We start from the raw sequence: 27577 nt of genomic DNA on the forward strand, positions 1-27577 counted from the left end.
TCTCACATAGGAGCCAAGCAAAATGTAATATCAATTTTGATTTTAAACTTCTTGAAACTGTAGTTCACGTTTTTCATTATTTTTGAACCACTTTCCACAGTTCACTTTCTGGAACTTGATACTGTCGGCCAGTTGATTAAATTACAATAATACTTGTTCCATCATTCATGAACATGACATTTCATAATGATGTGGAACTTGTCAATTATATTAAAATAAAGCAGAGTGTGGAAATCCTGTCTTTCAGGCCAATGAAATGAATCAGCCTTACCTTGAGGTTACATAAATTTCATCATAACATCATTTTGTTCCATTTATATGTCAACAATGTTGCCAATCCACCATTCATTACTATACATACAGGTAATGTAGCGGCCAGATAACAGCTCAGTCATTTTGAAACTTAGCATGGCTGTGCTAGATAGGTGTGCAGAAAGGTGTACAGTATACTGCTGCATCCGTTTTCAATACAAATTCAAAAAACTTAGCAGTAATCCACGCGGTTTCAAATTGAAACTGAAGAATTCTCTCATAGGTCACTCCTCATGTTCTGTTGAGGAGTTCCTTGTAAAATTAAGCTGATTCCTATGTTATATTGTTGATTGCGCTTACTTAAACTTACGGCTTGACTTTATTGGGTTCATAAACATTTTATTTTATCTGTCATTACTTTTATGTTGTAATTTCATGTACTGACATGTTCCATGACCTTGGAGATTTCCTCCTCAATTTGGTCCTATGGAACTAGACATGTAAATAAAATAAAATAACTCTGGCAACACAATTTATTGTGTCATTAGAAATTTTGCTGATACTAATTGAGTCAATGAAGTGGTACAAACTGATGACGTTCTTTCATACCGGCAACCATGCTGTCTTTTTGCCATCTTATTTCAAGGAACTTTTTGCCCACTATACGCCCTCGCTCAAAGTCCGTCAACTGCACATACGGTTCACGTCCACGCTGTCGCGGCATGCTACCAGTGTTAAAGACTGCGATGGAGCTCCGTATGCCACGGCAAACTGGCTGACACTGACGGCGGCGGTGCACAAATGCTGCGCAGCTAGCGCCATTTGACGGCCAACACCGCGGTTCCTGGTGTGTCCGCTGTGCCGTGCGTGTGATCATTGCTTGTACAGCCCTCTCACAGTGTCCGGAGCAAGTATGGTGGGTCTGACACACCGGTGTCAATGTGTTCTTTTTTCCATTTCCAGGAGTGTATATGAAGCATAACTGGTTTTTGCACACTACCTGTAACTGTGATGTTGACTCTCCAACCATTAACATTCCTCCAGTCACAAAGATGGGAAAAAAAGTTTGTCATACCTTTAGTCCCTGAGATGTAAGAAGCCAAACTTTGACTTATTTTTTGGGTGCCAATTTTTTTCAGCTTTTCTGTCTAAAATTTTCTGACTGATTATCACACATAAAATTCTTTTCATTATTGCTCTTCTTAAGAGAACATGTAAAGTTGTACAAGATGGGCAAATTTTATTTCTTTCAACAAAATATTGCCCAAGATATAACAGCTCAAAGATGCCAGAAATTCATGCTCGCTCTACACACAGTCATGTACAGAGTCAAACAAATGATTATATCTAGGCCAGCATTGCTTCGACAAATGCTAAACTTTACCGATGTTGGTTGGAGTCCTGTACAAATGTTCACATTAAATTTCAACGAAATCCATGATTGTCGAGCAGGAAAATGTTCTGAAATTACGCAATCTAATATAGAATGACCCACACAGCAATTTTCTAAAGTATATGGCATCTGAATCTTGTCTATTATGCTCCACTATTAAATTCAATTTAAGAGACTTCCTTATAACATCTGCTTTCTAAAACCTCCATAAATTCCTACTGGTCTCCTCTCTACTCCCGGTTTCAAGAAGATAGGGTGACATACCTTTAAGCTTGTTGATCAGACGTGTTCTTTGTTTCACTTGGAACTAAACTTTTGCTTAATCTCCTAAAATAAACTCTGCTCACAAATGCAATGATACAACTAAGAGCTTGACAGTGGACATTTATTTGTAATATCATTTTGATGTGTGTCTGTAGTGATACACAAAAAATGAAACAGGTGTCGATGCCTCTGTTAACCATCTGTCATACTATAAATATGGTGCTAATGTACTGGAAATGTTCAATCCATGAAACAAATCACCTAACATTTTCCAGAAAAATTTTATACAGCCTACCTAAGCCAGCTTTTCTGCACATTGTGAATGGACCACTACGGACAGCTTGCTTCACCGTTTCGGTTTCAGTTGGTTCCTCCACAACTTCAGGCTCTTCAGCTTCATTTTCTTCCTGTTCTGCCTCTTCTCCATCTTCTCCCTCAACAGGAGTCTTTTTCCTTTTGTTGCGACGAGCTTCCAGAGCTGCTTCTCTCTGTTTAGCTCTCCATGTTGCCTGCATGGCTGGAATTTCATGTGAGTAATAAAGGAGGAAATGAGAATGTACATCCTTTAACTCTTCTGTGGTCTGAACAGATTTCAACCTGTAAAACAGAGTGTCACACAATATCCATAAAAATTATCAGTTTTTCTTATTAAAATAGGGCACAAACACAGAAACAACACACTAGCAAAAAAGCAACAAACATGAAAATTTATGTTACATCTAATATGCAACTGTTTCTCCCAGTTCCACTGTGTATAAACTCTTACAATTGTATTACATAAACAGGAAATATGTTTACAGAACATCTGCTTGTTACCACTTGCCCAGAGTGCACCTCCAGTACAAATGCACCTTTACTATCATCCCTTAAAAATTCATTCATTTTCCAATACAGTGCATTGATCATAATCAACAATTCTGTCTCAATTTTTCCTGTAACTAACCAACAGGTACTATCCCATCTCTTTGATTTTACCTTATTTCCTTCATCATCCATGCCGCACCAAACTTCAACACCCGTGGACTTTTTTTGCTATTTATCTACAGCAGACCTGCTGTTCTTTATACTGCAACTGTCTTTTATACTGACACGTAAACATAAAATAAAATCTCTGGATTAGAATTTGTTAATTAGCATCCTCAATATTAATGTCCTTACCTACTGGTTCATGGTTATTGCGTGTGAGGATACACCCAGTGTAAATCCTTCTCTATGCCACACACATAAGAAAATCAATATTTTATTTCACTTAAGAAGCCATGGACCTTGAGAGCAGTACATGACTAATACAGACTCTCCATTTTGTGCTTCTGTGACATTCATTACTTTTCACATTTTGTTGCTGCCACCTATCTCAGACATCACTGTGTAATAATTACTCACAGACAGTAGGTGGCAGCACTAGCAGTGGAGGGCATATAAAGAATGTCCAGGAGAAGAGTGGTCATGCAGAAACTGCAGTTATTGTCATAATGCTGAAAACGAGTGATTCATCTGACATACAAAAGAGTATGACCATAGGCTTTTGGGCCAAGAGTAGAAGCATGTCTGAAATAGCTAAGTTTGTACACTGTTCACATACTGCCATGGTTAAAGTATACCGTGAGTGGCAAAATGGCACATCCATAACTGGCGCCAAGGCAACTGTGGTGCATCACAAGCCTTAGAAGACAGGGGGTGAACAACAGCTGTGGAACAGACAGTAAATGTTGAGCAACGGACTGTCCAGATGAACCGAAGTGCTACCAACAGTGTCGTCTCAACAACTGTTCAGAAAACGTTGCTGTGCATGGGCATCTGCAGCACGCGCCTTGTTCATGCAGCCAAGCTGACTGCTGTTCATTGGTGAGGAAGTATGCAATTTACATGCCAGTACCACAACTGGACATCCACTGGGTGATGACAGGCGGCCCTATCAGATGAAACACATCTTATGCTCTATCAGTCAGATGGTCACTGGCACGTATGGCTTTTAACGTCTGAAAGCAAACACTCTGAACCAATCATCAGAAGCTTCCAAGCTGGAGAAGGGTCTGGGGAATGTTTTCATGGCATTCCCTAGGTAATATTATCATTCTGGAAGGCACAATGGATCAACATAAATATGCATCCATCCTTGGGGACCATGACTACACATACATGCAGAGTGTTTAACCTCAGCAGGATAGCATCTACCTACAGGACAAAGATATGTATCACACAGCTCACAGTGTACATGTGTGTTTCGAAGAACACCAGTAAAGTTTACCATACTCTCATGGCCACTAAACTGCCCAAATTTAAACCCAATCAAGACTCTGTGGGACCACTTCGATTGGGCTGCTAGTGTCATGGATCCTCACACAAGAAACTTGAAGTCAGCATGGCTCCAAATATCTGTTGGTGCCAGAACCTCATTGACTGTCTCCGTGCATGTCTCATGGTGTTCCATGCTGCAAAAGGTGGTTATTCAGGCTTTTGACAGGTGGTCATATTAATGTGATTGGACGCTGCACTTGTTACTTGATATCAGGATATCACAGAAGGCACTGCACGATAAGAAACATTGAACCTAGTCACATTAAGTATGTGGCTAAAATGTTAATGTTTAAAAATATCTGGTCAGCACCAAGCTATGCAAGTTTTGGGTTATGTTTATCAGATTATGTATCAATTTGTATTCTTTAATACTTTGGTTGCCTTTTCTGTTTTTTACACAAGGTGTGGTCATTTTCAAAATAAACCTACTATTATTCACAGTAAAATTGCTTCAAACTGCACCACTTAATGCCCAACACCAGGTGGCTGTGATCTATCAGCTGCCATGCAATGCTGTCAGTGGTACTGGTCATAAAGCTAGCTATGACAACACGATATGTTTTGAAATCATAGTGCTTGAAAAGGGAACTTGCTGTTTACCTTGTGTTTTGGGCAACTGTAGTTAGCACTCTGAATCAAGAGCCTTAAACACTAAGAATTATATTGTTCCTTTTCATCTTCTTGACAGGTATGTGACCATTCCGAACTACTAAGGAAGACAATGAGTTCCAACAAGCTTTCAATGTGTTCCGCAAAAGGGTGAATACATACATGGAATTAAATAATAAAAACCTGATATTTTGCATGGACAAAAATATTGAGCACAAATCAGAATTACTTTTTTCCTCTTTATGGTGTCATAACACACTTTTAAACTTTTACAGTCACGATTCGATCCAATGTTTCATCAATTAAAGTCAACAGTGACTTCTTCCCCATCTACTAGTTTGGTAGCCATCATGCAGTTACCTTGCCCTTTTTTTTTTTACCTTCAATCATGTCATTATTCTGGCACAAGATGATTTCCAACAATAAATCATTTTCAGCTGTGAGGAAGTTTGTAGACTGTGCCTTCTTCTGCTAATTTCCCTCCATCTTTACAACTTTAAATGTTCAATAATAAGTACTTTATTTCTGAAGGTATGATAATCAAATGCAGTTAAAGTGTAATAATAATGTGTATATCCAATTGACAGTATTATCAAGTATGCTTTGTGCTAATTAAGATCAATAATGAACCTTGTTTATTTGATAAATGTCTAGCGTTATACAATGTAGCAGTTGTGACCTGTGTTCATTTACTGAATTAAGATCAAAAATTATCTCCAGTAATTGAAGTGTAAACACTTGGCCCTCAATGAGCACTCAATTGAAGGATAATACACTCAGATTTATTATTTTGATATGAATATTCAAGTATTCCTACTATGTATTTTACAAAATTGTGGAACAATTTTATGAAAATAAATTTCATTGAAATTTTTGCACCAATGGTATACATCAATCATGAAAGAGCAAGCAGGGCTTAGCAGTCAGACACCAGGATTAAGATTTTTCTTGTAAGACATGAGAAACAGAAACACACACACATCCTAACATTAACATGAGAGTACTATCTCCTGAAGTGAGTGTGATTCTCTGATCAGATGCACTAAACAAATCATGATTATGTATAATATGGCCTCATAAACAACATCCTTTGTAATAGAAAATGGTATTTAAGAAGCTGTCAGTCTTATTAAAAAACCGTTGATACATAATACCAAACTAAGCTCCGATTCAAATAATTATACAGACTGAGGAAAAATCAGTTTTACGTATAGTATTTACAAAATTTCCTATACCTTTCAATATCTTCTTCCTTTAGTACACGAACACTGTCTGGAATTGGCTGGTCAGGATCCTTCATCAGTTGTTCTGCCTGATAATCCCGCATTTTTTCAAATAATGACAATAAATTTGTTTTCCTTGTTCGTAGCTGACACCACTGAAATGAATCAAAATTCATCCAATTGTTAGTTATTTTACAGAACATAAATAAGAATCAAATTTATTGTAGATCCAAGAACATTACATCAACATTCTAAGTTACCAGGGCACATTTCTTGTTTCTGAGCAGTAGGTACAATCCAATATTTCACATTTATACACATTCCTAGCATTTTGTAATTTTAAATCATTTTTCAATAGGTTTTTACTTGTCTCATATGTTTCTCCATGGTCTCTAAAGAACATGCCCTGCTTGTAAAAGAGAACTATTGTATTGTTGTCATGTTCCCTGTTTACAAACTCAATCATAAATTCTGAGTAAGTTAACAGATGACTGCATAATTTTTTGCTACATTATATCATAAACTTTGACATTAATTCATTTTATTAACCCTTTGATTGCTACAGATGTGCTCTCTACATATCATGCTGAGAGCGGCTTTATCATTGCTGTACGAGGGGCATTTGAAAAGTCCGTGCGAAGTCCGAGAGATGGCACCACCGGCGCGTATCAAGGTCATGTTTAGTTAGTAGCATCTTTGGAAGGAACACACACCAAGTTTATGCCATATTGGTCTATTTCTTTGTGTTTGGTATTCGTGTGAATCAAGGAAGTCGAGTGATTGTCAAAAAATGGATGAAAAAGATTTCGTGTGGTGATTAACCATTACTTTATGAAAGGCAAAATGCCTCAGGAGACTAAAGAGAAGCTTGATAAACATTACGGTGACTCTGCACCTTCGATTAGAACAGTTTATAAGTGGTTTCAAAATTTTCAGAGAGGCCATATGGGCACAAGTGATGCTGAACGTTCTGGATGCCCTGTGGAGGTTACAACTCCAGAAATCATTGATAAAATCCATGATATGGTGATGGATGACAGAGAGTTAACGTGCGTGAGATTGCTAGTGCTGTGGGCATCTCAAATGAACAAGTATATAATGTTTTGCATAAATATTTGGACATGAGAAAGCTATCTGCGAGATGGGTTCCACGACTGCTCATGCTTGAACAAAAACGGAATTGTGTGAAGTGTTGCAAGGACGGTTTGCATCAAAATTTAAAAAAAAAGAAATAAATGCCAAAAATGGAAAAATATAACAGAAAATTTGGCAAAATAATACTGAATTTGGCAGTAAATAACACAAAATTTGTCCATAAAATAAAACAATTTTTTCCTGTCCCTATCCATAATCTATGGGGTCAAGAAATTTCACTAATACTTGTATGGAAGAAGCTCTGAACTGATCACAGATCATAAGTTTCTGGTTCCAATATTCGATCTAAATAAACAGCTGCCAATAATGACAGTTTTACAATGATCAGTCACATTGACAGGATGTAACTGCGAAATCAGATACATGTCCATAGCAAAACATTGAGATGCTGATGTCTCATCAAGGCTGCCTACTGATGTGGATAAAAATTATTTGATATGTCTGAAGAAGTTAATAAACAAATCAATTCATTTTTGGTTGATCACAGAAAAATTCAAGAAGCTGTGAACAAATATGCAGTACTCAAAATGACTCTGCATTATGTGAAAAATGTATGGCCTGACTATTGCCAAATGATAAAAATATTTTGGAGCCATATTTTAACAAAAGGACTGTCTTGAGCACCAGCCATGACTTGTCACTTCTTTAGTGAGGTTTCACAAGGGTTCTCATACTCAAAATGTCAAAAAAACTGAAGATTCTTCACGGTGGACACTGGAGTTTCATCAAAATGAAACAAATGGACAGAAGATGATGATGGTGGCCAAAACTGGACGAAGAAAATAAATAAATGGTTTTACAATGGCAAAAGGTAAAACAAAACCTATACAAGGATTTTCAAAAATTGTCCGAAGCAACAGAACCATGGGAAAGAATTCATACTGATTACTTTGGATCATATTGGAAAGCATCCTGATTCAAAATATTTGAAATGACGTCAACAACTTCCGAAGCCACAATGAAGGCACTCAAAGAGATCTTTGCTATAGGTGGCTTCCCCCACAACATAGTGTGTGACATTAGTACACAATTTGTACCATAAGAATTCAAAGATTTCTGTGGCAGGAATCGCACTGAACATCTAGCTACAACTCCGTTTCAATCTGCTTCAAATGATGGTGAAGCAGGCAGATTTGTCAGGACTTTCATGGAAGCCATGAAAAAGGCTAACTGGGCTCGACAGAAAATGCTGATTACTTACCGGACAACTCCAATAACATGAAAATCACCTGCTTAACTACTTGATGGCCAATGGCCAAGCATCACTTTATCCCTGATTCTTCCATCAAAAGAGAAGACAAAGCCAAAGAAGAATTCAAAATTCCAGGTTGTTTATCAAGTGTATGCCAAAAATTTCTCAAACAATTTATCAACTGGATCACCAAGGAACACTGGCAGTGTAATCAAACAGCTTGGAAATATGCTGTACACTGTGAAACTGCCTTATGGAACTGTCAAAGGGAATTAAAGCAACTCAGAAAATTTTGCGTCTGGTAGAAAAGAAGATGAACGGCACTTAATTTGACTGTCTCCTGGATCAGTAGTAGAACAGGATGAAAAATGGACCCCCGGACACTTTAATGACTGAACCATACAATACACAGATTGAGGTGACATCAACCGGACTTAGGAGACCAACAAGGATTTGTTGAACTGGTACAGCCCATCCTCAAATTAACTAGTGAAGAAAGGTTATATTTGAACTTTTCTTCATATTAATAGAGTTTCAGTTTTGTATTCATTTGTTATTTTGCTACACTCGCATAGGTTACAATATGATTGTACAGAATTACTGCTTTGTGTTTTGTGTTAATAAGAGTGCGCATTAAAACACAGGCTATCACAAGAATTTTGACTACATAACCACTACCAAAATAACATATTAGTCTGGAAGATTTTATATGACTTTGGACTGACATACACTCATTTAGGTCACTTCCAACCTTAGCTACCAGTACTGTGTGCTAGTACACTGTTATTTCCATGTTAGCTTTACATTGTGACTATGATCATATACAGACAACATTCAATTCCCAACACCTGCAACTAATAATCTTGTTTCATTTACAGGTGCAATGAACAGTGTCATCCTTTATCCAAGGTTAACTAGACTGACTGTGAGAAGAAAGCTTTCAATATTGAATGAGACCATTTAATTTCAATTGATACAGCTACTCCCATCAGTCACAATAGAATCTCAATTGCTCATAGCTATTGTGTTTGTGAATGAAGAGTTGTATTGTTAGCTCTTTTGAATTAAAGTTTTTTATGTCCGTTTTCAGGCGGAGAATATTAAGAAGAGAGACAGCAAAACTCTCTTAAGGCAAGAGAAAGTAAAAATTCTGGAGAAAGTTAAAACTCATCATACAACACTGAATGAATGAATTAAGACATCACATAACAAGCACCTGTGGAAACTGTAACTCAAGACATGCTTGCTGCAGTGTTGGAAAAATCTGAATACCGCATTGACACATTCCGTGCATCTCAAGGATGCATATTGAACACCAATGAAAAGGATGAAATAAACTTTTTCAGTTTCCCATTTATCAAAAATCAAAATTCATAGTATATGTTTCTTAGTTTCAGAAATATAGACATGCCAATTCGGATGATTCTTTTTGATACAACCAGTATAGATAATGCACTTCAAAACCCTCCAATAATTAGGCCACTAGAAAGGTGGGAGATAACGACTACTCACACATGCATCTTTGCATGGGTTCGATAAAAAGGAGTAGCAACAATACCGTAACATGAATGATGTGCGTTATATGGTATGTACGCTATCTGCAGCTGATAGGAAATGGTGGGGTGAAGTATGCAATCAGCAGAACAGTTGTGTTTGAGTCAGTTGCGGTATGTACTATCTCAAAGTTGGAGAGGCTAGTTCCAGCGCTTTAACAGTATGTCTGGGAAATATGAAAAAGGTGCCTGAATAAAGACTGAAGTGGCACTCGGTCGGAATGCACAATAATATTTCCTTCCGGCGATGCATCCTATCAACTTTCGCGACAATACAAGATGCCAAATGACAAACTTTGTGCAGGAGCTCTGCGTATTTGGCAGTGGGAGATACTAGAACATCCACCGTATTCACCCGATATGAGTACCCAGATTATGATTTGTTCACCAAAATGAGGGAACTACTTCATGGTATGTGTTACAGCAAATGATAAGACACCATATGGCAGTTCTAGTGAGACATCACAGATGGATGCACTGACAGTGTATGACATCTTCCACGTGGGTTTGGAAAGTGACGAGAGTGTAGATTGTATTTTATTGGTCCTGTTGTCTACATAGCTGCTTATGCATAAGACATTGGACAAGTCAAGTTATAAATATACAGGCTGAAAGTAATTTCAAGGCATACATATTTAAGCTTACAATAATACACTTTACACGTAAGTACTTATATAACACATTTCATAAATTTAAATATTCTTCAATGGAGTAAAAGCAGTGATGCTGTAAATGTGACTTTAGAGATTTTCCACATGTATTGACCTCGGTGATAGGTTTTATGTTTTCAGGAAGTTTGTTATAAAGCTTAACTCCCATGTGAAAAGTACCTTTTTGGCACAGTGCTGTGCTGATTTGAGTCATATGTAAGTTTCTGTTTTGTCTGGTAAAGTGCTCATGTATATCACAGTTTTTTTGTAGTCTCTGGTCCTTGCCTATTACATTTAATTTAAAGAACAAAAGGGTTTCCATAATGTATACACACGATAATGGGGGAATACCAGATTTCTTAAAAAGGGGTTTACAAGAGTCTCTAGGCTTGCACCCAAACAAGATTCTAATGGCCCTTTTTTTTAGTTTAAAAGTGCTATTAGCTATTTTAGAGTTTCCCCAGAAGGTGACCCCATATCTAAGACGAGAATGAAAGTACGCATGATATGCATTCAATACTGTTTTCTCACTACAGCATGATTTTAATGAACAAAGAAGATAACATGTTTTGCTCAGTTCTGCATTGAGATAATCAATATGCTTATTCCATCTGATGTTACTCTGCAGCCAAAGTCCTAAGAATTTGGTTTCAGTACTGTAACCAACTGGTTCGTCATTGATAGAGACTGATGGGATAAACATGTCCTTGTTGGGAACATTGTGGAATTTTAGAGCAACGGTTTTCTTACTGTTTATTACAAGCTGATTACTCTGTGCCCAGCTGCTAAATTGTTTCGTGACTGTGTTTACTGTCTGCTGTAACTGTTCATCGTCGTCTCCTTTTAGTAGAATCGTGGTGTCATCTGCAAATATGATTGTTTTGTGTGCATCAATATTTAAGCTTAGATCATTTATGTACAGAAGAAACAGAAGGGGTCCCAATACGGATCCTTGGGGTACACCACATTTTATTTGTTTATAGTCAGATAAGTGATTAGATACAGTTTTTAGTTCAATATTTGTGTGCTTGACGCACACTGCCTGATATGATTTGTCAGGAAGGAACTGATCCACTTGTTGGACAGACCTCGAATACCATATCTTTCTAGCTTTGATAGCAGAATTTTATGGTCCACCATGTCAAAAGCTTTTGACAAGTCAATAAAGACTCCTATTGTTTCCTGTTTTTTGTCCATCATCAGGTTTAGGATGGAATTGATGCACTCATAGACAGCAGTTGTCGTTGACCTCTTATTTCTGAATCCATGTTGTTCATTACATAGGATGCTGTTTTTATTTATAAATTTCATAAGTTTCTCATACATAACTTTTTCCAGTACTTTAGAGATGCAGGAGAAAATTGATTGTTATTTACATTGTCTTTATCCCATTTTTTATATACAGGAATAACTTTTGATGTTTTTAACACATCAGGGAAAGTGCCTGCCTGAAGTGAGCAGTCGCATAAATGTGTGAGTACTTCAATTAGGTTTGATGCGCTCTTCTTTAACATTGTTGCAGGTATAGCATCAACACCTGCCGATTTGGAAATTTTAGTCCTTTTATTGCTTTAGCTACTTCATCTTGTGAAACAGAACTGATGTACATTGATCCTCTACATGCACTTATTTTATATTCATTTGCCTGGATGCTCTTAAAGTTTGATTGTAACCTATTTTCAGCAACACCTGCGAAAAAGTTGTTAAATGTATTGGCTACTTCTAAGGGGTTTGTTACTTTTTTATTTTTATGTGATAGTGTTATATTTTTCCAAGGTTGTCTGTATTCTCCACATTCTTTTTTTATAACACTCCACATAGCCTTTGATTTATTAGCCGAATTATAAATGATTTCATCATTATGCATTATTTTTGCTGCTTTTATTACCTTTCTTAATATTTTGGAGTATTTTTTATAGTATGCGCGTACTACAGGTGAGGAATTTTTTGAGTTGCATATTTCATGAAGCAGTCTTTTCTTCTGGCGTAAAACCCTTATTCCCTTTGTGATCCAGCTGTTTGTTCTAGAGTTTCTCCGTATGGTTAATGTTTTCAGTGGGAATGCAAGTTCAAAGAAATGGGTTAATGTATCAATGAAAGTGTTGAATTTTTCATTTATATCGTTCATTTTGTACACTCCTAGCCATTTTTCTTTCTGTAATAAGTTGTTGAAGTAGTTCACATTATGCTGATTATAGCTTCGATATGCTGTTCTAAAAGACATGTTGTTAATAATACTGCCTTGTACTTTTATGCTTAATATTTGAGCAAGATGATCACTAAACACACACACACACACACACACACACACACACACACACAAAATTTCGAGCTTTCGCAACCCACAGTTGCTTCATCAGGAAAGAGGGAAGGAGAGGGAAAGAGGAAAGGATGTGGGTTTTAAGGGAGAGAGTAAGGAGTCATTCCAATCCCGGGAGTGGAAAGACTTACCTTAGGGGGAAAAAAGGACAGGTATACACTCACTCACACACACACACACACACACACACACACACACACACACACACACATCCATCCACACATATACATACACAAGCAGACATATTTAAAGGCAAAGAGTTTGGGCAGAGATGTCAGTCGAGACGGAAGTGCAAAGGCAAAGATGTTGTTGAATGACAGGTGAGGTATGAGTGGGGGCAACTTGAAATTAGCGGAGATTGAGGCCTGGTGGATAACGGGAAGAGTGGTGGATAACGGGAAGAGAGGATATATTGAAGGGCAAGTTCCCATCTCCGGAGTGGATGGATATGTGTGTGTGTGCGAGTGTATACCCGTCCTTTTTTCCCCATAAGGTAAGTCTTTCCGCTCCCGGGACTGGAATGACTCCTTACCCTCTCCCTTAAAACCCACATCCTTTCGTCTTTCCCTCTCCTTCCCTCTTTCCTGATGAGGCAACAGTTTGTTGCGAAAGCTTGAATTTTGTGTGTATGTTTGTGTTCGTTTGTGTGTCTGTCGACCTGCCAGCACTTTCATTTGGTAAGTCACATCATCTTTGTTTTTAGGTATATTTTTCCTTCATGGAATGTTTCCTTCTATATATATATATATATATATATATATATATATATATATATATATATATATATATATATATATATATATATATATATATATATATTAGAAGGAAACATTCCACGTAGGAAAAATATACCTAAAAACAAAGATGTATTTAAAAAGAAAGATGATGAGACTTACCAAACAAAAGCGCTGGCAGGTCGATAGACATACAAACAAACACAAACATACACACAAAATTCTAGCTTTCGCAACCAACGGTTGCCTCGTCAGGAAAGAGGGAAGGAGAAGGAAAGACAAAAGGATATGGGTTTTAAGGGAGAGGGTAAGGAGTCATTCCAATCCCGGGAGCGGAAAGACTTACCTTAGGGGGAAAAAAGGACAGGTATACACTCGCACACACACACATATCCATCCACACATGCACAGACACAAGCAGACATAGGTAAAGGCAAAGAGTTTGAGCAGATATGTCAGTCGGGATGGAAGTACAGAGGCAAAGGTGATGTTGAAAGACAGGTGAGGTATGAGCGGCGGCAGATTGAAATTAGAAATTAGAAATTAGCGGAGATTGAGGCCTGGCGGATAGCGAGAAGAGAGGATATGCTGAAGGGCAAGTTCCCATCTCCGGAGTTCTGACAGATTGGTGTTAGTGGGAAGTATCCAGATAACCCGGACGGTGTAACACTGTGCCAAGATGTGCTGGCCGTATGGATATGTGTGTGTGTGCGAGTGTATACCTGTCCTTTTTTCCCCCTAAGGTAAGTCTTTCCGCTCCCGGGATTGGAATGACTCCTTACCCTCTCCCTTAAAACCCATATCCTTTTGTCTTTCCTTCTCCTTCCCTCTTTCCTGACGAGGCAACCGTTGGTTGCGAAAGCTAGAATTTTGTGTGTATGTTTGTGTTTGTTTGTATGTCTATCGACCTGCCAGCGCTTTTGTTTGGTAAGTCTCATCATCTTTCTTTTTAAATATATTTTTCCCACGTGGAATGTTTCCCTCTATTATATTCATAAAAACAAAGATGTTGCGACTTACCAAATGAAAGTGCTGGCAGGTCGACAGACACACAAACGAACACAAACATACACACAAAATTCAAGCTTTCGCAACAAACTGTTGCCTCATCAGGAAAGAGGGAAGGACAGGGAAAGCCGAAAGGATGTGGGTTTTAAGGGAGAGGGTAAGGAGTCATTCCAGTCCCGGGAGTGGAAAGACTTACCTTAGTGGGAAAAAAGGACGGGTATACACTCGCACACACACACATATCCATCCACACATATACAGACACAAGCAGACATATTTAAAGACAAAGAGTTTGGGCAGAGACAGTCGAGGCAGAAGTGCAGAGGCAAAGATGTTGTTGAATGACAGGTGAGGTATGAGTGGCGGCAACTTGAAATTAGCGGAGATTGAGGCCTGGTGGATAACGGGAAGAGAGGATATATTCTCTGCCCAACGGACAGTAGTTGCCGCAAGTAAAGTCCCGCCCAAGAGGGCATGCGAGAATTCGGCCGCGCCCTCTGCTGGCGGAACAACAACTCAGGCACCACGGGCTGTGCCCAGCCAGTTCACATCGGGCATGCCTAACACACGGTTCCCGGTCTACACTAGCTGAAGTGCGACGGAAGCGTGAATTGTGTTACTACATTTAGACTTCATACGATAATTTGTACATTCACTGACGACATCCATACAATGTATATTGTCTAAGGATGAATAAATAAGTACATAGAAAAATAAAAAATAAATAAAAAATAAAAAGGAGTCGATTTTCTGTGAGCTGATACTGGAAACAGCTACAGCTCAAAACCTTTTTGACATGATCCATACTTTTTAAAATCAAAATTGTATTGTGGAACAGGTGAATTAGGGTATCTATAAATGGAGCTTGCTTAACATATGGAATTCATATTGGATTGCAAGTGAAAGTTAAAGCTGTAACTCCTGATGCAGTACTGACTCACTGTGTGACACAGTGGAAGGCTCTGGGCACTAAAGAACATAGCCCACCATTTCATGAAGTGCTGCAATCAGTTATAGAAACAGTTACTACTATTAAGGCAAAATCCATAAATTCGAGGCTTTTTAAGGTGCTACATGAGGAGACAGATGCTGAATACACTCAACTGCTCCTTTTTAGTAATGCTCAATGGCTTTCAGGGGATGAAGTACTAACAAGAACGTTTGAACTGAGGAAAGAGGTATTCTGTTTCTTAAAGGAGAAAAGCCATTCTCTGGCAGACGGTTCCAGCAACAGAGATTTTCTGCCTGAAATGGTGTACCTCATTGACTTTTCGAGAAACTAAATATTCTTAACGCCCTTCACTTCAAGATAATTACACAACTGTACTATCTTGGAATGAAAAAGTAAAGCTTTTTACCAAGAAATTAGAGATGTAGTAATATCAAATGGAAAGTGGCATGCTAGATATGTTCTCTACACTAGTGTTACTGTTAGAAGATCCAGTTGGTATGATACTTCTAATGGAGATAAAAATCTGTCTTCTTCATAATTTTGCAAAACTGAAAGTTCACTTTGAAAAGTATTTCAGTGACGATTTTGATCAATTAAATTAGATCAAAAATCCATTCAAAAATGCTCCTGGACCATAAAGGAGAAGAGCAACTAATTGGTCTTAATTGTGATACTTCACTGAAGAGTAAATGAAGTGTCTTTTCTGGAGTTTTGGATACACATTAGCAAGGAATTCCCAATGCTGAGCAAAAATGAAAGAAGATCCTGATTCCTTTTGCAACTAGATACATGTGTGAGACTGGTTTTCCAGCTCTGAAGTCTAACAAACATTCAAATCTAAATGTAAGTGAAGAACTTCTGAGTGGCTGTATCTGCTATTACACCACATCTCGAAAAACTTTCTTCTCAAAAGCAAGCTCATCCACCACACTAAACTTTGCAATTTAAATTTTAAATGCTCTTGTAATCTTTGTTTGCTGATTAGTAAATACTGTTCATTTCACATTTTCTGAATAAATGAAAATATGGTAAAGAGGAAAAAAGTTTCAGAACCAATGACATAGAAAAAATTTACCTAAGAAGTTAAAAAAGACAATAAATCTAAATTTCTTTCATGAAAAACATGTTTTTATTTTGGAAACAAAGTTACAAGCGTGTTAATATGCCAAAATTGTGTACAACTATTGGTTGCCAATTCAATGTCTGTACAATTAATAAACTGGTATATTGATTTTTTTTATAAAGTACTAGTGACCCGTCCCGGCTTCACTTGGATATATAAGACAACATTAGGTAACAGAATATCATCACATTCCTACAGTCGTGCACACCACTTGCCAGCATAGGCTACTGCAGTGTCTAAAGGCATCAGTGACTGTCCAGCTGCAACCTGTTAACAATGTGAACTGTGCATCAAAAGGCTATGCACATCTGTGGCCGGTTCATGCCTGACACATGAGGTAAGAGCTGGCCATTAGCCAGAAATCACCACGAAACATGATTGTGCCACTGCAGATGGTACGATATGTCGCAGCTCCCTTCATTGGCACGCGATGTCCCTCCAAACTCCAATGAAATATGAAACAGATAAGATTCGTCGATCCTGGGAATTTGCCGACTTAAGCGCAAGTGTGTCACGAGTACCAAAATCTCTACTACAGTTCCTAAGAGTAGCTTTCAAATATAGGCAGTGGGAGACTCTAATTTACAACACGTATAGAAGGAGAATGTATGTATATATGGATAGTGTCTGGCAATAATAATTTCACATGGTTCACTGTCCTGGTACAAGTCTCAATTGGACATCACTTTGGCAACTCGTGTCTCCCTTTCCAGTCACCCAACCAGGAAAAGGTGACCTACTGTTTAATAGGGGACCTAAACACGTGTTTTTCGTGAATCTCCACATCATTGAGAGGTGATTGCTAGATTCACAGACAAATATAAAAATCTGTGGTCCAACCAGGATCCAATCCCACAACCTTTTGGTTATCAGGCATGCACCTTACCACTAAATCACCTCACCTGACTTTGATGCTGCATCACAAAAGGAGACATACATTTAACATGTTTTGCATCTGGTTTATGTATACGTAATGGAGAGGTGAATGCTAGGTTAAAAAACCAGAGTGAAAAATCTGCGTCCAATCAGAATTCAATCTCGCAAGCTTCTGGTTTTCAGGTACACACCACCATGCCCAACTTCAGCTGAAGTTTACTGCTGCCTGGAGTTGTGGCAGCTGTACTGCTAGACGACAATGCCATTATTTTCACAGCAATGGCACACATTAATTCATCGTAGTTCAGCCAATTTTCACAAACTATTTACAAATAACATAAAAGAACCTTCCTCGTTAATCACTCTATCTATTAGTCAAAACTGGATCAAAATAATCAATTTTTGACAATACAATGTAATTGGATGGATAAAAATTCTGCTCTCCAAGTGGCAGCAGGAGAATACAGTATAAAAAAGATTTTACATCAGTAAGCTTTTGGAGCCAGTGACTCCTCCTTCTGTCAGAAGGGTTGAAGGGAAAGGGAGATGGGCGAAGGAAAAGGACTGGAGAGATTTAGGAAACTCTTCCTTTCGCTTCAACTCTTCTGCCTCAAGGAGGAGCCACAGTCTTGTTTGTTTGTTTGTGTGTGTGTGTGTGTGTGTGTGTGTGTGTGTGTGTGTGTGTGTGTGTTTTCTCTCCTGCCACCGCTTACTGAGTAGTATTTTTATCTATACAATTACATTACATAAAAGTACATTTTATTTTACATTTTCATATTTTTATATCATTTCTTAAATACCCTTGAAAAACATAAGACCGTTTTCACTGTATATACTTTTAAATGCCTCTTAAATCACTTCAGTTTCTTGAAAGGATGATGAAAAATGTATGAATTATTGTCCTGTGTTTCACCGCAAGACAAATAAATATTATAAAAAATATAAACTCATCAAAAGTCATGAGAAACCTAGTACTCAAGATCCTTCACGGGACACTCAAATATAGGGTGTCCAGAGATTAAGTATTGTTTGGTAGAAAATGGGGGTGTAGACATATGGTGTTTAGTGGACTGAAGGTGCACTGTAGATGCAAAAGTTGTAGTTGTTGCTGAAAATGATGGATTGGCTTCATGGCACGCCTAAACACTGGTTCTATCATTAAAGGTGACATTAACTCCGTAAGTGAAAATATTCATTCTGGCTTGGAGGTTGCAGAGGTTGTTTTATGGTGAAATTCAGATGAGATTTGACCACCAATTCCATAAACCTTGACCTACTGATACGGCGATTCAGCAATCAGTGAATAAATTTAAGCACCTGGTACCATTAAGAACAAGCTTGGCCATCAATCAAACTCTGCTGACTGAACTGAAAACACCAGCACATCCATTGAACACAGTCTAAAATTGGTGTGGCAATTGTCAGTGGAACTGGACATTCCACACTTGATGGTAGATAATGGGTTGTGATGCATGCTGGAAAAAAGCTGTACCATCTGCACCAATTACATGTGGACGATTTGGCAGAGCATGTGGACTCATGGCAGGATTTGCTTGCAGTAGATGCAAATTGCAACATCGTCAACCAAATCTTATTCAGTGACAAGGCAACCTTCCGCACTTGTGGAAGGGTTAAGCAACATAACTGCATTATTTAGGCTGACGCACCACCAGTAGAGCACCTAAAATTCCATCAAGATTCTCCCTAAGTTAATGTGTGGATGGGAGTACCCTTTGACAAAATGTATGGTCCATGTTTCGTCGCTGAAAACTCCATCAACGGGGTGACATACTTGTATATGCTGAAACAGTTTCCTTTACCACAATTTGTGTAAGATGGAGCACTGTGTAATTATGCCTTAGATGCACATATGTTTTTGAATTATGTGTTTCAGGAAGAAGGATTGTGTGTGCATGACCCATGATTTAAGCAGGACATTCCCCCAACCTCACACCCACTGGTTTCTTTTCTGGAGATTTATCAAGGGACATGTGTTTTGCCGACACTATGTCAAACCACTGGCAAGCTCCAAGACTGAATCAGAAGAGCTGGTGCAGCTATAACCACACAAATGTTCCGGAATGTCTTTCGTGCCACAGCCAGCAGGTGGGAGTTGTGTGGGAAAGTGAAGGATGCTCATGTTGAATGTAACGTGTGATTAACATACACCACTATAAATAATAAGAACACAATAATTATTTCAACAAATTCAATACCTAATTTATGGACACCCTGTACATGCAATGTTACACGATGTGGGAGGAACTGATTTCTCAATTTCATTTACTGCAATGTCATATGAAATGTAATAGTTCCATTCTTTCTTCCTTTCTTTCTCTGTGCAAATAATAAGAGCAGTTTTTGTTATGCAAGTTTACCAATATGGGTACATCTTAAGTACAAAGGTAATCTCCCTTTACTTGTAATATGGGCATATAGGTGCCTTTTAACTGTGCTTTAAAGTAAATAAGATTTGCCTGTATTCCTAACGGTAAAAATCATCATTAAGCATTTTTTACTTACCTTTTCATCAAATTTATACACTTTCCATAAATCATTTATATTTAATTCAGGCTGAACATATTCTTTTCTGTAGAAGGCAATGAAAGGAACTTCCAAATGTTGATTCCGCATAAAATCTAAAGCCTTCTTGATTTTTCCGACAGTTTGAGGACCTTTTCTTGACCTATCTCTCATATCTCCATGTCCATCCTTGGAACAAACAACAGAATAATGCATGATTATTTATGAAAGTACACTTTTCAGTTACACAACAGCAAACATAAGATCAAAGTTTTCAAAGATAATAATAATAATAATAATAATAATAATAATAATAATACATGCATGCATGCACTGTGGTGCAACATCTCCACTTCTACTCTCTCAGGTCAATGAAACATGTTCGTGGAAACCGGGAATGTTATTTGACAATTAGGAAAAGGAAAGATTGTTGCTCATCAGAAAGATGACCTGCTGACTTGCAGACAGGCACAATGCAAAGAACACACACACACACACACACACACACACACACACACACACACGTTCTTTCACTGCTGAAGTACTCTTTGGCTGAGAGCTTACATGAGTCAGTCTTTTCGTTGCACCTGTCTGCAAACCAACAGGTCATCTATACGGTGCACAGCGATCTGTCCTTTTTCTGATATTGTTGATATTGCAACCTGGAGTTTCCATTGTTTGGAAACATTGTTTAATGCGTGCTCTGGTTTGCCATATATGCTAGATGGAGTGTAAAAGGCATAAGGCTCAAAACATCAACAAGGCACAGCAGTGAGTGAGCATCTCCAACTGCTGTGGAGGCCCACTTATGCTTTGGCACAGTGGTTTGGTATTGCCTTGGAAGTCATGGGGAAAAGGGATGCAGACAATAATGTCAATGCCAGAAAAATCGAGGATTATATGAAGTATGTCATCCTGTAATGTCAAATCAATGTATGAATTCCAGTCGCAATCTATGCTGGGTTATCAGTTAGAGAGATATCTGTTTCACCCTCAGATATAAATGGAGTTATACAGTGGAAACATTGTGATTACAGTGCAAAGGAATTACTGCAAAACTGATTACATCATTTTTGTAGTTTGAATAGATTGGAGTCTCTCAGCACCAGCCCACTGTAGAAAGTGAAGAAATAATATCACAAGTCCACTGCAATAAATAACTTCAGGAATGGTGACGTGTAAGGTAAAAGTTGGCACACATATCAACTGGGTGACAGACTGTACATCACATCATACCAAAACCTCACTCATTACACTGCAGTGTGTGTGCACACACACATGCATGCATGCACGCACGCACGCGTGCACAAGGGAGAGAGGAAGGTGGGTAGGCAAGGAGTAATTGCAAAATTAAGACTAATGATAAACTCATTCCTCCACTAGCAAGAAAGGAAAATAAACACATGCTGCAAAAATCCTTACGTATATACTGGGCAATCAGTTTCATGGCAAAAACCAGCAGACAACATGTAATGCCACTTTTTACAACTTACTTGCATGCAATACCGTATTACAAGTATCACATTAGATCTGCCCAGGTAAAAGAACTGCTATCCATATACCCACTAAAACTGCAAGTCTCTTATCTGTATGCACAAGTCTTTTATCCACAACTTCAGGCATTGAAGTTTTGTAAAGCATTTTCACTTGTTTGGTACACTACGGCTCTGATAATAGGCTTCCACAGGTCTGAATTTTCAAATGGTGAAGTCCACACTCAGATTTGATATTTTCCTGCAAGCCGCTGGCTGGACATGCCTATGTCAGTAGCCTCAAATTTAAACTAATTTATTTCTTTATCTATGAGAGAAAAAAATATTTTTTTTATTTATGTTTAAGACCTTTTACTGGAAAGAAATTTTGTACTTGTTTTTTAACATCTTACAGATGGACCTCGTAATCTACATTTTGTACAATAAGAATGTAGAGGCCGATCCTGACCACTAATACAACTTAGCCTGTCGTATACTCAATAGGTTCCAGAAATTATAACATTTTGTCATAATTACTGAAATGTATTTTGTAAAATATAATGCAGGAGATTGATTGTCGCAGCTGGCTTCAAATTTGGAGGGTCCTCAGGAATTTTGATGTCTCTTTTAGTACTACAAAAACTAGTTATATTATACTGTCCAGCTCCACAATTTTGTTTTAACAAAGTTGACATCACAGCTTTGTGTTCACAGTGAGAAAGCACTTTCTTACAAATGAAAAAAGCTATTAAAATTTGGTTTTCTTCTTACCATTAGAAAATGCAAACAAATTTATGCCAAACTGACAGTTTCAATATGGTTTTTTGGATGAATATTTAGTCATCTTGTTACCCATTACACAAAATCAAACCTATAGTGTTAATTTTGTTATTGTTATCACATTCTCACAACCTGTTTACTCCAACGCTCTCTTTAGCTGGTCACTCAAGCACTACAAAGCCTTAGCTGAGGGTAGCAGAAACTGTGCTACCACACCTTGCATGTAGCCAGCAACCATGGATGACAGACAGAATGAGCTTTACAGATTGCATGAAAGATACAATTACAGTAACACAAGGCCAGTAAATGCAGGTAAAGTAGTTGTAAACAGAAGCTAAGGAAGAAACAGGCTTTTGTTAACCTGCAAGCATTCAAAAAATGGCTGCAGAAAGAAAGGTTTTAGCTGCCCTTACAACAGACATGTGGCACTGCTTCATGAAATCATGTTAACTGATGACAAATAAAACAATTTGATAAAAATTGTACAATAATATTGAAAATGTCCTTTAACTTTTGAACCACAAGGCAAATCTTATAGCAAATACACCAAATAGTATACGCATCCACACTAACTTCTAAGAATAATGAAGGTACGCTGCAGTTGTTGGAAAACGTAAAGATGTAGGTATGAATTTTGGATATGAACAGGGAGGTGTAAATGCACAGCTCAAAACACTAAACAACACAGGAACTTTAGAAAAGGGTCATCATCTCATCTGGAAAGTATTAATCAAAAGATGAGAGAATGGCCAAGACTGATAAGTAGAGAGAATCTCGTACTGGAAAGATGGTAAATAAATGACAACAAAAAGAGAAAAAAGAATAACATATAAATAACAGCAGAAACGAAAATTTTTAACAATACTCAAACCGAAAAAGTGAAATTCATCTTACATAACACAATATGAAAAGAATAGTGACACCCATACATATAACACTAGAGCAAAAAATAACCTTTATCACCCATTATTACAGTTGTCAGTGACTGAGAAAGGAGTTCAATATGCAACAACAAAAAATATTTGATAATTTGCCCAATATCATAAAATGTCAGATAGCTAGGCAAGTTTTAAACCTAACAGAAAATCACTTCCTCTGGACAACTCCTATTCCATGGACAACTCCTATTCCATGGACAACTCCTATTCCATGGACAACTCCTATTCCATGGACAACTCCTATTCCATGGACAACTCTCTGTTTCAAAATTGGTAGCTGGGGAAAAAATCATTTTAAGTGTAGTGGTCTGAGTGGGACAAAAAAAGTCTTCATTAATTTTAACACCAATCATGTATCATATTCCTGTAAACTGATTCAGCTCACATCATCACAATAAAAGAATCATGCAATGACCTATGGAACATGTAACAAACTAACCAACTGTATTCTGTATGAAAGTCTAATTTTTGAACTATTTATTTTCATTGCATTGTGATGTCAAATCCCATATAATTATGAGATTATCCCTGGACAAATAAATAAAGACATTTATTTTTCATTTTCCCTGTTTAAAGACCTGAAAACAACATTTGTGCTGACGAAAATAATTTTACGGACTACTCTTTCAATTCTGAATTTTCCAGTACCCTGATGAAGTATAACAGAAGATGTAGCACTGATGTATACCTACCTTATATAATTTAGAAGGAAAGATTACAACTCACAAAATATTGGAGGCATTACATTGTTGAAAGACATATAAACAAGGCAAAGAACTTTGCTTTCAGATGAATCCTATTTTTTATCCAAAAGCCCCACCCTTTACACACACACACACACACACACACACAATGACCACTGTTGTCTCAGAGTTATTCAAATCAAAAAACTTATTTTAAAGCGTCTTTCACAGCACTGAAAATATGCAATGTTATGAGGCCAATTGTGACAATTTTTTCATGGTCATCATCACAGGTGATGGAATATGGGTTCATGACTTCAAACCAGAAACAAAACAGCAATCCATGCAGTGGCACCACACCACCTCTCCTCCAAAGAAAAAGTTCAAAGTCACACCTTCTGCCGCTTAAGTCTTGGAAAAGGTCTTCTGGGTTATTCTGTTTGATGTCTTCCCTCACGGCACAATGATCAACACAGAAGTGTACTGTGCTACCCAGAGTAAAGTGAAGAAATGGCTTTAACATGCTCTCTGCCACAAAAATGTAAACAAACTTCTCCTTCTCCATTACAACGCAAGGCCTCACACAAGTCTGTACACCCCTCCCCCTAGAGGAGCTCACAAAACTTCAGTGTATTGTTGTTCCTCATCCACACTAAAGCATGGATCTTATACCTTCCAAAATCTATCTGTTTGGCTAAATGAAGCACGCACTCCATGGGAAGCATTATGTGGATAATGGAGAGGTTACTGATGCAGCAAGACATTGGCTCCAATGTAAATCAGTAGAGTGTTACCATGTGGGCATACATGTTCTATCAGTAAGGCAAGTTAAGGCCATCACACTGAATGGAGATTATGTTGAAAAATAGGGTTTTATAGCCAAAACTGTAGGGAATAATATGGTGTATTGTAATTTTGAATAAAAGCAATATGCTTTCAGAAAAAATTGTTGCATTGCTTACTGAATGCCCCTCGTATATAAATCCTGCCAGAATTGTCCTTACTATATTAAATTAAGTCATGTTATTCTGTCCCAGATTCCTTTTAACATCAATTAAGGTTGCTTTTAACTTTGTTTACAATAAGCCTACACTTGGCATTTCCTACCCACTCTGTATTTTCGTAATAAAAATTATACACTGATTTGAATTCTACTTGGTCTTGATTTTTTCATCACACCTCTGATAACCCTACTACATCTCATTTGTAATTTAATTCCTCCTTCAATTCTACTAACCTATCTTCAACATCTAAAGTAAAATTTACTGTCCCTAAACAAAAACTGTTAGGACATGTGGGTTTCTGTAATCTTCGTTGTTGTGTATTTCAACAAATTATGTGTAGCAAGATGCAGACGCAGTAGTAGCTGGGCATGTTCCATGGCCTGAAGCAACTGCTTCGAGTTTTCTTAGGCTGTGTCCTATGTGAGCGACTGAAGCGAGCGACTTCTGGATATGCGACACTCCAGCGACAATCAGCGGCATCGGGAGAAAAGCTTGTGTGTCCTGCGTGCGAGTGACCATGTTGTGCTACAAGATGGCTGCTTAGAGCCAACCAGCTGTTTCTATGAAATGGCATCCCTTAACCCTTAGAATACTGTAGGTCGAGAGTAAGGCTACAGAATTAGGTTTACTTTAGAAAATAAAGTGAAAAGGATTGCTGTGCATGAAATTTACGAAGAGAGGTATCTCCATGGAGAATTTCATAAATATCATCAACTACGAAGATCACGAGACAAATTCTTTGAATACACATGAATGAGCAGAGGAGCATTCGACTATCTCATCAATAAATTAAATACGAATGTTTTTTTACATGATCAAGAACTTTTAACAGCCATTAAATGCAGAGGAATGGCTACTACATGACTAACTATGCTAAATACAACATACCCATACAGATTAGTTGGGTTGGGTAGTTTCGGGGAGGAGACCAGACAGCGAGGTCATCAGTCTCATTGGATTAGGGAAGGACAGGGAAGGAAGTCGGCCGTGCCCTTTCAAAGGAACCATCCTGGTATTTGCCTGGAGTGATTTTAGGGAAATCACGGAAAACCTAAATCAGGATGGCCGGACGTGGGACTGAACCGTCGTCCTCCCGCATACAGATTAGTACCAGTAGACAATAGCTAGCACGCGGTTCAAGATTACGCATTCAGGAGGGTCATGGGTTCGATTGCAGGCTGTTCTTATATTTTTAATGACTCAGTTACAATCTGTATACTAAGTATTATGTACACTGTTTACACTGCATCGTTAAGTATATTTTTAAGGTCTTGCCAAAGAACTTGATCTTCACACCTATCCCAGTATATCACACACATTTAATTCCTAACAAATTACAATGAACCATGAAATTTTACAGATATTCGATGTTGCGAACTTAATTCATCAGCAGTCAGTGTTAAGGCCAAGCTTTTCAATTACTCTAAATAGTCTGTAAAAATAAAGCTTACAAAATTTTTGAAAAGAAAATCAAACATTTTGTGTAATGATTTGTCTAAAAGTATGAAATAAAAATATATTAAGGAAACATTCGGCGCACCTCATTTTCTGTTCATGATTTCGAGCATCATTCAAAGGCACGTAGAACATTTCTCTGATCTACTTATTTCTTTAACACAAATCATTTCATAAAATACTTGACTGATTTCTTTAGTTTTTTAATTTCAAGTTTTATTCAGGAAGCATGATCTTACTGACTCCTTCTTTGCCTTCCTTGATTCTAAGGAAGCCTTTTTGACATTTAAATATTGCACCAATGAATCTTTTTATGTGCAAAATAGCTAGATATTGAACAGATAAAAATTTTTGACACTTCATTTAAAGCAGCTTTTCGTGAAATATTTCAATTTTTCCTCAGCTTATTAATTAAGTTTTTGTTAATTATCCTGATTAATTTCCAGCAGCTAAATACTTTCATGCCAAACTAGACCTCATGCCATTTACCCGTTTCTCAAAACCTCATGGTGTAAGTTATAAGGAGTCCTGTTTTCGGCTCAGCTCATGTGTTTACAAAAACGTATCGAGTGTTAATCATATGATAAAATAGTCCTTCCTGCGTGCTATCATTTCCAGCTTTTGTTGTTTCGATATCTTGAACCTTTTATGAGATATGACGATTTTTACGACCACTTGATTCCAGAAGCGCAAGAAAAGTTCGGACGCACCGCGAGCAACCCATCCATGGATATAACAACCAATATCTCAAGAACGAAATGAGATATTATTCCAGTCTCAACTTTAAATACAATTTAGATACATTGCTTACATTTCATATGCAATAATGTATGGCCTTAAATGAACTATACGGAAAGTCTACACAATGTGATTTTACCTCCGCAAATTTTTAAAAATATCGTGCAACCACGTACTCAATTTCGTGCAGCACAGTAACTATGACGAATAACGAAAATAAATTCAGACCTTTATCGTTTAAAGATATCTAGCTATAGGTTGCGGAAGGATCAAATTTTTTCACAGAATAGTTTTCCTTAAAATTGGACATTAAGTAATTCATAGCTGTCGGCGCGTCCGCTCCACTGCTATGCCCAGAAGACACGTGGCTGTCACTCTCTGT

The 27577-nt window shown here is 37.7% G+C and overlaps 1 protein-coding gene across 1 annotated transcript in view; it reads right to left on the reverse strand.

The window, feature by feature from the left end:
- The window catches only part of LOC126191473 (transcription elongation factor SPT6), a 169841-nt gene that overhangs the window by 74592 nt on the left and 67672 nt on the right, over window positions 1–27577 (reverse strand). The window contains exons 9-11 of the mRNA XM_049932355.1: window positions 20126–20314; window positions 6052–6194; window positions 2205–2506 (exon numbers count right to left, since the gene is read on the reverse strand). Of these exons, the coding sequence (XP_049788312.1) occupies window positions 2205–2506; window positions 6052–6194; window positions 20126–20314 (634 nt within the window). The remainder of the gene's footprint in view (window positions 1–2204; window positions 2507–6051; window positions 6195–20125; window positions 20315–27577) is intronic.

Source organism: Schistocerca cancellata, chromosome 1 (assembly GCF_023864275.1).
Source record: "Schistocerca cancellata isolate TAMUIC-IGC-003103 chromosome 1, iqSchCanc2.1, whole genome shotgun sequence".
NCBI classification, from domain to species: Eukaryota; Metazoa; Arthropoda; class Insecta; order Orthoptera; family Acrididae; genus Schistocerca; species Schistocerca cancellata.